Below are 12,673 nucleotides of genomic sequence, written 5' to 3'. Positions count from 1 at the left end.
CACTTTTAAGTAGCTTTTCCAGAAACCTCTTACAATGATTTCTACTTGATCTCAGTGGTCCAACTGTGTCAGGTGGCCATGCAGATGATTAGCCCAGGCTCACCTGCTGACATAATAAAATCACGGTTCTGACTGATAGTAAGGAAAACAGGAGAATAGATATTGGTTAAGCAAATATCAGACTACCATACAACATATTACCTTTCGAATGATCATCCTCTTTGAGGATGTGCTCAAGGGAGATAACCTTTCCCCCAGTACCCAGTACCCTCCTTTTCTCTTTTTCTGGTCACATTGTCTTCCTGTGTACACCAAAGGACCCTTTAAAATAATCCCCTATTCCTACAGATTGGAACTCTTTATTTTCTCAACCATTGCTTAGCTTATATGTTCTCTGAAGCCATATCCCAGCTATCCCACCCAATAACTCTGGAAGATTAAAGAACTCCAGTCCTTTGGTCTAGAGCAGCAGTTTGTGACAACTGCCTTGAAATCTTCTTAAATGGCTCTATTAATCATGTGGGTTTATTGTAGGCTTCCCATACTTAATGTTATATGCTTTGGGTTGAACCAGCGTTACCCTTCCAAATCCTGTTTTCAATCAATTTTATTTTGACATTAACTGATCCCAGTTACAGACGAGTTGCATTTTATGTTCCTAGTTAGGCTTTCAAATGCATGCGTTTTAATGCTGAAGCATAATGCACACAAATGACTGTTGCAGATAATTCCTAACCTATGATTTTTCTGGTCTACACAAACTCAAAAGTATGTAAACCTTCAAAGTGAAGTCAGTCCAGGGTCAACATGTCCCACTTGTTCTAATCATCATTGCTGATAATCCTTTACCCTCATCCCTCTGTTTGCAAACAAGATGTCGTTGGAAGCTATATGTCATTAATAAAAGAATTTTAGAAGCAAAAAACTCCCAGTGCTAGCTTTCTTCAACAGCAAGAAATGGGGGAAACACATTGCTATTGACCTTTTCTCTTTTTCCTACTTACGTTTTCCAAATATCTTCATAGATTTGTTCCTTCTTTATTATGCTAGGTTCAGTCACTTTGACTGCCATGCTGCCATTAATGCTAGCTACCCATTATGGAGGCTTTTAGCTAACCATCTCCCCCATATAGTCACACACACACACACACACACACACACAGCCACAGTGTTGGCTCGGCTCCAGCTAGTTCCCATTTCCCTGACATCTAACTTCTATCCTGACCCTAATAACCAGTTTCAGGCCACCATCCTTCCTGGCAGCCACCCAAAAGAATCATTAGCAACTCCTTGATTAGAAAGTTGGACTCTAAATATTGAAGAGATAGAGGCACTGTGAGGTATGCTGTTCTGGCTCTTTTTTAAGTAATTCTTTCTTTGCTATCTACAACTTCCTTTGTATAGTTCTTTCCTCTGGTAGAAAAACACTAAACTTATTGTACTTTTTTTCCCCTCACTTTCCTTTAGCGTCGAGAAGTGGCAAAAACAGTTTTCTGCTTGGTGGTAATTTTTGCTCTTTGCTGGTTCCCTCTTCACTTAAGCCGTATTTTGAAGAAAACCGTGTATGATGAGATGGACAAGAACCGATGTGAATTACTTAGGTATGATCCTGTGTACTCATTAGGAAATTGGAGTTTCCCTAATTTGCACACTTATAATACTTTTTACCAAACCACCTAGTCTATAGCCTCATTAGCCGTGAAAATTAAAACTGCCAAGTTGATTATTTTTCTTGAGCTGACATAGCCCATGACTGATCCCCAAATTTGTGCAAGCCATAGCTTGGCTTGTGGCTCCCCTCCTGAGGCTGTGCATAATGGTTTGAGCTAACCAAGTGGCCGGTATATCTGTAAATGTTCTGCAGAACTGAAACTGCCATTTAAACAAGCACTTTAAAAAAATTCTGACTGCCACCTGTAAGAAATGGCTCCTGGGCAAGAAAAATGCTTATTCTAGGGATAAATGCTAGCTAGCAGATTTAAAAACATTGTCTTCTAATTATTCTACACTATTTTCTTTTGTTCTAGTTTCTTGCTGCTCATGGATTACATCGGTATTAACTTGGCAACCATGAATTCATGTATAAACCCAATAGCTCTATACTTTGTGAGCAAGAAATTTAAAAATTGTTTCCAGGTAAGAATGTTTTGCACGTATTTTTTAAGGACAACCAAATGGTTATATTAAGTAGCCAACAAGCATGGCTAATTCTAGTAGAGAAGTTAAAATCATATTCTGTTACCTAGAGAGTCAGATTGTTAGCATAAAGCAATATTGTCCAGATGTTGGCGAGGATGCGGAGAAAGAGGATCTCTTTTGCATTGTTGGTGGGAATGCAAACTGGTGCAGCCACTCTGGAAAACAGTATGGAGGTTCCTCAAAAAACTAAAAATAGAACTACCCTACGACCCAGCAATTGCACTACTAGGCATTTATCCAAGGGATACAGGTGTGCTGTTTTGTAGGGACACATGCACCCCCATGTTTATAGCAGCACTATCAACAATAGCCAAAGTATGGAAAGAGCCCAAATGTCCATCGATGGATGAATGGATAAAGAAAATGTGAGATATATATACATACATATATATATATACACATACATATATATATGTAGATATATAATAGAGTATTACTCGGCAATCAAAAAGAATGAAATCTTGCCATTTGCAACTACGTGGATGGAACTGGAGGGTATTATGCTAAGTGAAATTAGTCAGTCAGAGAAAGACAAAAATCATATGACTTCACTCATATGAGGACTTTAAGAGACAAAGCAGATGAACATAAGGGAAGGGAAACAAAAATAATATAAAAACAAGGAGGGGGACAAAACAGAAGAGACTCATAAATATGAAGAACAAACTGGGGGTTGCTGGAGGGGTTGTGGGAGGGGGGATGGGAAGGAATCTACTCCTGAAATCATTGCTTCACTATATGCTGACTAATTTGGATGTAAATTTAAAAAAATAAAAAATAAAGTTAAAAAAATAAAGCAATATTGTCAGAAAAATTGTCAGAAAAGCAAGATCAGTTCAGACAACAAAATATTCAGAGGTATAAAAAAGACTAACTTAATAATATGCTAATTTAGTATGCTGCTTTAAAAAGAAATGCTCAAGGGGCGCCTGGGTGGCTCAGTCGGTTAAGTAGCTGACTTTAGCTCAAGTCATGATCTTGTGGTCTGTGAGTTCCAGCCCTGCGTTGGGCTCTGTGCTGACAGCTCAGAGCCTGGAGCCTACTTCTGATTCTGTATCTCCCTCTTTGTCTGCCCCTCCCCTGCTTACTATCTGTCTCTCTCTCTTTCAAAAATAATAAACATTAAAAAAAATTTTTTTTAAATACACTGTTTTAAAAAGAAATGCTCAAGGGGCCTTTGGGTGGCTCAGTCGGTTAAACATCTCGTTCCTGATTTCAGCTCAGGTCATGATCTCATAGTTCATGGGATCTAGCTCTGAGTCAGAGAGATCCCTGCTTGGGTTTCTCTCTCTCCCTCTCTCTCTGCCCCTCCCCTGATCTTTCTCAGGTTTGCTCGCTCTCGCTCTCTCTCTCAAATAGGTAAACTTTAAAAAAAAATTTTTTTAAAGGAATGCTCAAGGGGTGCTTGGATGGCTCAGTTGGTTGGGCATCCAACTTTGGCTCAGGTCATGATATCACAGTTTGTGGGTTCGAGCCCCGCATCGGGCTCTGTGCTGACAGCCTACTTCAGATTCTGTGTCTCCCTCTCTCTCTGGCCCTCCCTCACTCATGCTCTGTCTCTGTCTCTATCTCAAAAATAAATAAAACATTAAAAAAAATTTTTTAAAGGAATGCTCAAATGTGAGCTCCAGGCTGCATAGAATACATAAAACCTATTCATGCTTTTCATTATCTTAGACTTTAACCACAGTCTCCAACAAAATATAAATTCTGTTGTTAAAAACAATCTTGCTAAATGCTGCTTAATACTATATTTAATAATAGCCTCTTCAAGGAGAGTAAATGCTTATTGCCCTGGAAATCTGAACTAATGTAATTTCATTCAAAATCAGTTTCCTTATGTTCTTCAAACTTCCTTGCAGCTAAGCTAACCCACGTCCTCCAGAAGCTCCATGCACTTCTTACCAAGGTGTCATTTCTGCAGTTCCTGGGATGATTTAGCATACAGTTAATTCTAACTGGATTTTGTTCTCTTTGGCCAGGATGTTTAACTTCAGTTTATGGCACATATTAGGAAGAGTAGGGTAGAGATCAAGGCTGCAGGATCTGGAAGCAAACAATCTTGATTTACACCACAGCTTTGTACTTGCTAACTGTCTAACTCAGGTCCAGGTGGTACCCCTCCTGCCTCCTCAGTTTGATCATCTGATTTTATAGATTATCTATCTCATGGGTAGGATTCAGTGGGCTAATATATGTTAAGCACTTAAGACAATAATAAGCTGTCAGTATGAGTTTATTATTATTAGGGGTAGAGAAGAGAGGAAAACCACAATGACTGCCCTCATGTAATTTGCCATCTAGAAGGAGACAAACATATATTTACCAAAGAATCATACAAATAAATGAATCTTGGCATGGAAGTTCTAGCCAACACCTTTTTGAAGTCTACTTGATAATGTTTACAAGTCATGAAATGCTATAAGAAAGATTCTGCCCAAAGAAGGATTGACTAAAATGCTGGTCATGATAATATATAATCTGGAGTTAACATCATTTTGATTAATTTACATACTAATTAGAGGGAAAGGAAAAATCAATGTACAAACTCTCAGAAATTAAACATGTCTTTTGACTGATCTGCAGAAAAAGGTAGCATATGCTGGAGAAATCTAGAGTCCTGGGCTCTAATTCCAGTTCTGCCTATTTCTCCCCTAAACCTCCCTGTCCTCATTAATAAAATGAGGAAAACAGCACCTACCACCTAAGGTCATTATGAACATCAGATGAGGTGCCCCATGCAGATGGTGCACACTGTGGAAATGCCAGGCCCCTCTGGACTCTTCTCCATCCATGCCTACCCCAAGTCATGGAACATCTCCCTCAGGCCAACACTGCCTTCTCTTCCTCTTTGACTTGGTGAATAAATTAAAACAAGAAACAAGGGATCTATTTTTCCAGCACTAGAATGGACAGTTTAACTTCTACCTAGAAATTATAGGCTCCATACTCTAGATTACTGTTCAGGCTCACATTCTGTCCTCAAATTTGTATGGACATTTCCCCCTTGTTGGTAGGAAGCCAAGGCCTCTGTGTTCTGCTGGGAATGGGTTGGTAGGCTTATGTTATTTAGAATCTGTTCTTTCTCCCAGTCTTGCCTCTGCTGCTGCTGTTACCAGTCCAAAAGTCTGATGACTTCGGTCCCCATGAATGGAACAAGCATACAATGGAAGAACCACGAACAAAACAACCACAACACAGAGAGGAGCAGCCATAAGGACAGTATTAACTAAACAGCTTAAGAAACATTAATCAATATTCCTTCAAAGTCTGTTGAAGAGAAAAAAAATCACGCAGCAACTGTGTTTCCAGAAATATTTTCTCCAAGTCTTCTCCCATGATGCAACCCCAACCCCAGAAAAATGCTTTCCAAAACATCAGAGGGTGGACTGGCTTATAGTCACAAATTCAATGAATCTTTCTTCTTTAATTTATCTAATTTACATATTCTGCATGTTATATTCAGCACCAAAAAATGTTGGGAGTTAGCAGGGAGAAAGGAGACTGTTCAATTAAACCAGAAGGATATTTGCTACTTTTGCATGAAAATAGAGTCTCCGAGTACTTAACAGCTTCCATGGCAGTTCTGTGGAATGTTCCATGAGAACTGGTCATAATGAAAATTTTGTAATCTTGACAAGGTTTTCTTTTTTTTAATTGGCCAAAGACAGTAAGATGAACAATTAGGTTAATGTTTTTCATGTCACTTTTTTTATTTTTAAAACACCAATTCTCAAGCTGCAACAAATACAGCCACTTAAAGCACAGACTGATATCCACATGTGGCAGTTTAATAGCTGCTATTCAAAGAATTGTTAAGAACCTATATATATATATATATATATATATATATTTTTTAATGGTGTTTCATTACAGGAGATCTGGAGCATATTTTTATGTTAAATTTTAAAATAATGCTTGAATCAAATAATTCTATTTTTTGCAAACCCAATCTTTTTAAAATGTAGATATTTTGTGTAAAACCAATGTCATGTACCAAAATGTAAATGTACAAATCATTCAACTATACCCAAGAATTTCAGTGGAATGTATTGAAGTCTAAAGCACACTTCATAGAAAAAGATTGAATCTTTTTTGAAGATTTGGAAATTTTCACTGAGACTTTGTTTTTTTGGTCATAGTAACGTGTGTGTATGTATGTGCATATAGATGTACATATACATATATGTATAATGTATATAGATGTAAGCATATCTATATACATTATACATATCACCTCATATTCTCGTGATTTCTCTTAAAATGTTAACTGGCAGTAAGACTTTTTTGGTCATTCCCTTTTCCATGTAAGAAACAATTTCAAGGTGGCCAACTGAGTTTATCATGTCAGTGAAATATAATTATCCCCAAATGCCACCATGAACTTACGGTTCTTCACTTCCCTGGGTTTCCAGTATGAATCGAAACACCTCCCCCACCCCTGCTCCTCACATGGTCACCATTTCAAAGGGCCCACAGTGACTTTTGCTGGGCATTTTCCAAGATGTTTACAGACTGTGAGTATGGCAAAAAACCTTTTACTGTGTGTATATAAATATATATAAACAACTGTACATTTCTTTTAGCCAATTTTTCTGTGATTGTCTTTATGGAATATACTTGTGTGTGTGATATATGCATGTGTGTGACAGTATGTATGGACTTAATGAAATCTAATAATAATGCCCTGTAGTTGTACTACAGCACACACTCTGAGTGGGTGGAATCTAGTGGTTGTTCATCATGACAACTGGCCTTAGTTTTAATATATCTGTGTTCACAATCCTTGTGACCATGTTGCCATTACAAATGGAATATGAGAGGCAGCATGAAAGAGGATGCACCATGGGTTGACAATAGGGTTTGTTTAATTAGTTGGTTGGTTGGTTGGTTGGTTGGTTGGTTGGTTGGTTGGTTTGATAAAACAGTATTTGGGGTTATACTTTTTCCTGTGCTAGAGCAAAAATCATTCAATTTTGAAGTAGTATATTGTCCTGGTTCCTCAACTCAATGTGCTGATGAGACTGACAAGAGGTCTGATGTTTCTATCAGACTTCACCAGATAGATTGCTGATGATAAATTACCTAAGCTGATTTTTTGGGCTATATTTTAGCATAGTCATGTATAAAATGATATCAGGTTCCAGCTTGTGCCATTGCAGGCCTCCTCTATGTGTGAGCAGTCAAATTCCATTACTATACTGGTGAATCACATACAGTGATATATACCTATAATATAAGCCATAGTTCACATCATTTTGTTTAGACAATTGTCTTCTTTTTAAAGATATTTTGTCTCTTGCATATTAAAAATGCATTTTATAAGTTCAGAGAGTCATAGATTTCTGAATAAAACACAGACTTCAATGTGCATTTAATTTATGGACCAGTAAGTAACCATGATTTACTAACAGGAATAGTTCCAATTTCTACCTTTACCACATCTTTCCAAGTAGATCTGTAGAAATGAGCCAGAGGCCAAGGCCCCTGCATTGGCAGTGGCCCATAAGTATAAAATAAAAGTTTACAGAAGACTTGCAAGTGTCTCTTCATTTTTACATAGTTTTACATAGAAAATGTTGATTACGTGATGCCTGTTGCAAATTTCTCCCTAGTAGTAGCCAGGCAAGCAATTTTACTTTCAAACAGGTACTTCCTATTCTCAACCTACTTTGTTATACTAAACACTTAACTCTTTCATTCATTCCTTCATTCACCTTTCCAGTAAGTTTTAAGCATCTACTATGCACCAGGCATTCTTCTAGGTTTGGGGGACATAGCAGCAAACAAAACAGGCAGAGTCCCTGCTCTCATGGAGCCTGCATTCCAAAGGAGGGAGTTGGACAATAAATAGCGTGTCAGGTGGATATCTGGAGGAAGATACTCATATATACCTACATGCTTATTTAACATCTCCAAATGAATGGCTAACAGACATACTATATCTAAAACTAAGCTCCTGATATCCCTCTAACCTGTGCTGCCATAATATTTCTCTGCTTATGTATTAGGGTTCTCCAGAGAAACAGAACCAATAGGATAGATAGATAGATAGATAGATAGATAATACATAGATGATACATAGATAGATAGGTAATAGATTAGATAGATAGATAGATAGATAGATAGATAGATAGATAGATAATACATAAAAGAGGAAATTTATTATAGGAATTGGCTCCATGTGATTATGGAGGCTAAAATATGCCATGATCTGCCATCTACAAACTGGAGAACCAGGAAAGCCAGTGATATAATTCAGTTCAAGTCCAAAGGCCTGAAAAAAACAGGGGAGCTAGGGTTAACTCCCAGAGTCCAAGGCCCAGGAACCAGGAGTACCAAAGTCCAAAGGCAAGAGAAGATAGATGTCCCTCATCAAGAAAAGACAGAATTCACTGTTCCTCTGCCGTTTTGTTTTTTTCAGGCCTTCTACAGATGGATGACACCTGCTCACACTGGTGATAGCAGATTTATTTGTTTTACTCAAGCTTCTGATTCAAATGTTAAACTCTTCTGGAAATACCCTCACAGGCACACCCAGAAGTAATATCTTACTGGATGTCTCTTAGCCTAGTCAACACATAATGTTAACCATCACAGCTCATTTAAAGACAGCTTCATTCTTTGAGCTGTCAGGATAAAAACCTTGAAGTCATTGCCCATTCTTTCTCTCCTGTCTTATACTAAATGCCTCAATACATCCTGACAGCCCTATCTTCAATATATATTCAGAATTTGACTACTTCTCTTTCTCTGCTTCTACTTCCCTTTTCTGAGCCACCAATGCCATTTGCCAGGATAATTACAATAGAATTCTATCATGTTTTTATCACGCCTGCTATCAATGCTTCTATCATTTCCAGCCTTTTAAACACTATACTCTAATTGGAGCCTGTCTCTCGACCCCTATAAACGGTCTAAAGGTATTCACATTTCCAAGCTAAGCTGACCAGTATCCCCTGGGGAGTTTTCTAGTAACAACTGAAGTAGGAAAGAGCCCTTTCCTACTGTGGCACACCTGGTAGGACATGACCATGGGAGCTGTGCCACCATGGTTTGGGCATTATGAGGAAAGTCAACGTAGACTGTTACAAAGATGAAAAAGAGCATATAAGCTCCTGGTTCCAGTTTTCCCTGATGCTTTCCCATGGCTTGAGTAAGCAAACTAATATATTTACTCTTGTGCCTGTGCTAATAAATTGGGTTTTTGTTGCTTACAATCCATACATTCTAAGAACATCTCCTCTAAGTTATCTTGATTTATTTCTCTTTTCTTGTTTAAATTAAGAGGCTTTATGTTTTTTAGAGTTTAAGGTTTATAGAAACATTAATTGGAAAGTACAGAGAATTCCCACATGTCCTCTTTCCCTCCTTGCCTGCATGCAACTCTATTATTTCCCTCTTGTGTCAGTGTGGTATACTTGATGATCCAATATTGATACAAGAGTATTAACTAAAGTGCAGAGTTTACATTGGGTTTCACTGTTTTGTACATTCTATGGGTTTTAATAAATGTATAGTGACAGTTTTCCACCATTATAGTATCATTTAGAATAGTTTCACTGCCCTAAAAATACCCTATGCTCTACCTTTTCTTCCCTCCTTCCTTCTCCTTCTTGATTTATCTTTTCACCCAATACAGATATGGTAAACACCCTCCATTATTACACTGTGTGAGTTGCTGGGAATACAAAACCAGATATATAAACAAATAAATAAATGCAATGACATTCTTAGTGGTGACTCATAGATGCCAGCATAGGAGCCGGTAAAGGCACAAAATAGTCAAGATTCTTTAAACTTCAACTGGTGACATTAGAGAACACAGCGAAAAGGTTTTCCCTTCTACGATTCTTACTTTAATGCAAAAATATGTCACTGCTAGGAGAATGACATAATAAAAAGCAATAGACTATTGTCTTTACATTATGAGCTTTTTTAAGCTGTAAATACATGTCACTTTCCCCTCAAAAATAAACCAAATATCTGTGCCTTTAAAATTATTAAGGTAATGAAACAAATGGGAGATTAAGTCCAGGAAATTGCCAAGACAAATATTAACCTTTTCCTAATCTCTTATCCTTATCATTATTTTTAATAGTATTACTAGTCCATAATATAGCATTAAACACTATATAGGTATGGAGTGAGGAAAGTGCACTACCAGTATTCCCCAGCCTCTCCAGGCCTGAAATTCTAATACCATGGTTCCTTTATTTGCACAGCAGTGTATTTATTGACCTTTCTCCATACTTCAAACAGGCAAAGTTAAATCAGGGCCCAAGTCCACCATATGCAGTAGTTTCTGAAATTCCAGTGGGGTCTTCAGAGTAAAACCCCCCCATGGATTTTTTTTTTTTTTTTAACAATCTTACATGTGGAGAAGTTTCTGTGACACTTTTCCTCTAAGTATTTACAAAGACAAACCAGTGTCTATATTTGGTCAGCACTGATACTCTGGCTTTTTTGTTTTGAGAGAGGCCACAGTTCTTAGAACCAGGGAATAATCAAGAACCAAAATTAACACTGTAACTGCAAAGCCAGGCTTTCCCCATGAAGCAAACTAACATAGTTCACTTTTGATTTGATGAAGCCAGAAGTCCTAATATCTCATGGTTTCCCAAGCTTCTCACATCGATATTATTCAGTAGATGTCTTTGTTTCTTCCTGGGAGGTAATAAATTAGGAACAGCAATGCCAAGCATAGATATAGTAAGACAAGTCATGGAATCTCCTAAGGGAATAGAATATTCCACAAATTTTTCCTTTTTGGCCCTAAACCACAGTCCTCTTTCCTAATTTATCTACATAGAACTGACCATCTTTCATTTGAATTTGATTCTATGATGATAGATACAATTGTATATTTGGTGCTGTGTGACAGATTTGTCCCAGATGGGGGACAGTAATGCACGCTGCCCAGACTGTGTAGTATCGTATGATCAGCCAAATCACAGTCCCCAGGCACCTACAGGGCACAGCCCTGACTCACTCCATTTATGCAAGTTTTTACAGAATAAAAAACCATTTCTCTATGAACGATAGCTCATTATTTATCTTAAAGTGTGACAACTGGGATTAACTGCAGTTAAATTCTTGTTTCTAAAAATATCTTCAAATGAGAAAATCAACTAAAAGTGATCAGGTGAAGGGAACACAATCAGGTGTGCTTTTAGGCTTTTCAGGCATACATCTGTGCATATGTGTGCATGAAATAAATCTGTGCATGAAATAAAACTGATTTCTTAGTCTAGTCTTTTCTCTATTTTATGAAATCTAATGGGGTTAGGCCGGAGCACAGTTCTTCATTTGCAGTCAAGACCTTGTTGGGAGGGAAGGATTTCTCTGATGAGTTTAAGCCAAGCAGGGCTGATTCAGAGGGAGCAGGCGGGGGACGGTGACTTCCCAAAGGAAAACCCATATGGCCTTAGAAAGAGGAAGGGGAACAGCTGCACCGCTTCCTTTTTTCCTGTTTGAGGATATTGTCCATACATCCTGCTACTCCTTATTTCTGCTGCTTTTCACATCTGTAGCTTAGTTAATTCTTTCATTTCTATTACTTTCTTTAAAAAGAATTTATATGCAGGGGGCCTGGGTGGCTCACTCAGTTAAGTGTCTCACTCTTGGTTTCAGCTTAGGTCATGATTTCATGGTTCTCGAGTTCAAGCCCCACATCAGGCTCTATGCTGACAGCACAGAGCCTGCTTGGGATTTTCTCTATCTTTCTCTCTCTGCCCCTCCCCATTCTCTCTCTCTCTCTCTCTCTCTCAAAATAAATAAACTTAAAAAAAAAGAATTTTTGTTCTTCAAATTATAAAAAAATATACAAAATAGATCTATAATATATTTAAAGCCCCTTCAGAACAAAACAATAATTAATGATCCATGTATTCAAGGGGAGAAAGTTTCTATACATGGGATTTTAAATATAATGTAAGATATATAGGTATAGATAGATAGCTATAGCTATAAATATTAGATACAGACAGATAGCCATCTGTATGTATATCTTACATTTAATTTATCCAGTCTTTTGCTACTACAGACAAGGCTACATTGTACATCTCTGTACTAGTCTTCATGGAGACTTGTGTGATTTCTCTGAGACAATTACAGGTGAGTAGGATTGCTGCTCCATCACAGGGGTTTTGCAAGTTAATACCCTTACATACTGCAGATTGTCCCCACCATGTCTGAGTGGAGCCATTATTATTACTCGGGGCTCTGAGTGGCCTGCAACTGCTCCACTTTACACTGGCACTGTCACACCGGAGGACCATATACCTTTCGGCAGATATACAGATGCTGTCGGAGACCTCACTAGATCCTCCTGGATCTCTTGCACCAGCTCTGTTCACCCATCCCTAGCATCGTGTTTTTGCTACTATTTGTACCTACAACTTTAAAAGTGGCTTTCCCTTGGACACAGGAGCCTCCTAGTTTATAAGGAGAAGTGGAAGTGTGTGGGATTTTT

General features: G+C 37.9%; 1 protein-coding gene and 1 long non-coding RNA gene across 2 annotated transcripts in view; one reads left to right on the top strand and one right to left on the bottom strand.

Annotated features, from left to right (window-relative positions):
* EDNRA (endothelin receptor type A) overlaps positions 1–7,529 on the top strand; it is a 61,440-nt gene extending 53,911 nt beyond the window's left edge. Inside the window, exons 6-8 of the mRNA XM_015081535.3 lie at positions 1,468–1,601; positions 2,028–2,136; positions 5,292–7,529. Of these exons, the coding sequence (XP_014937021.1) occupies positions 1,468–1,601; positions 2,028–2,136; positions 5,292–5,432 (384 nt within the window). The 3' untranslated portion in view covers positions 5,433–7,529. The remainder of the gene's footprint in view (positions 1–1,467; positions 1,602–2,027; positions 2,137–5,291) is intronic.
* LOC128314445 (uncharacterized) overlaps positions 1–12,673 on the bottom strand; it is a 94,467-nt gene that overhangs the window by 10,844 nt on the left and 70,950 nt on the right. The window lies entirely within an intron of this gene.

Source organism: Acinonyx jubatus, chromosome B1 (genome assembly GCF_027475565.1).
Source record: "Acinonyx jubatus isolate Ajub_Pintada_27869175 chromosome B1, VMU_Ajub_asm_v1.0, whole genome shotgun sequence".
NCBI lineage: Eukaryota > Metazoa > Chordata > Mammalia > Carnivora > Felidae > Acinonyx > Acinonyx jubatus.
Note: the sequence above shows the minus strand (reverse complement) of the source record. Positions and strands in the feature narration are given on the sequence as shown.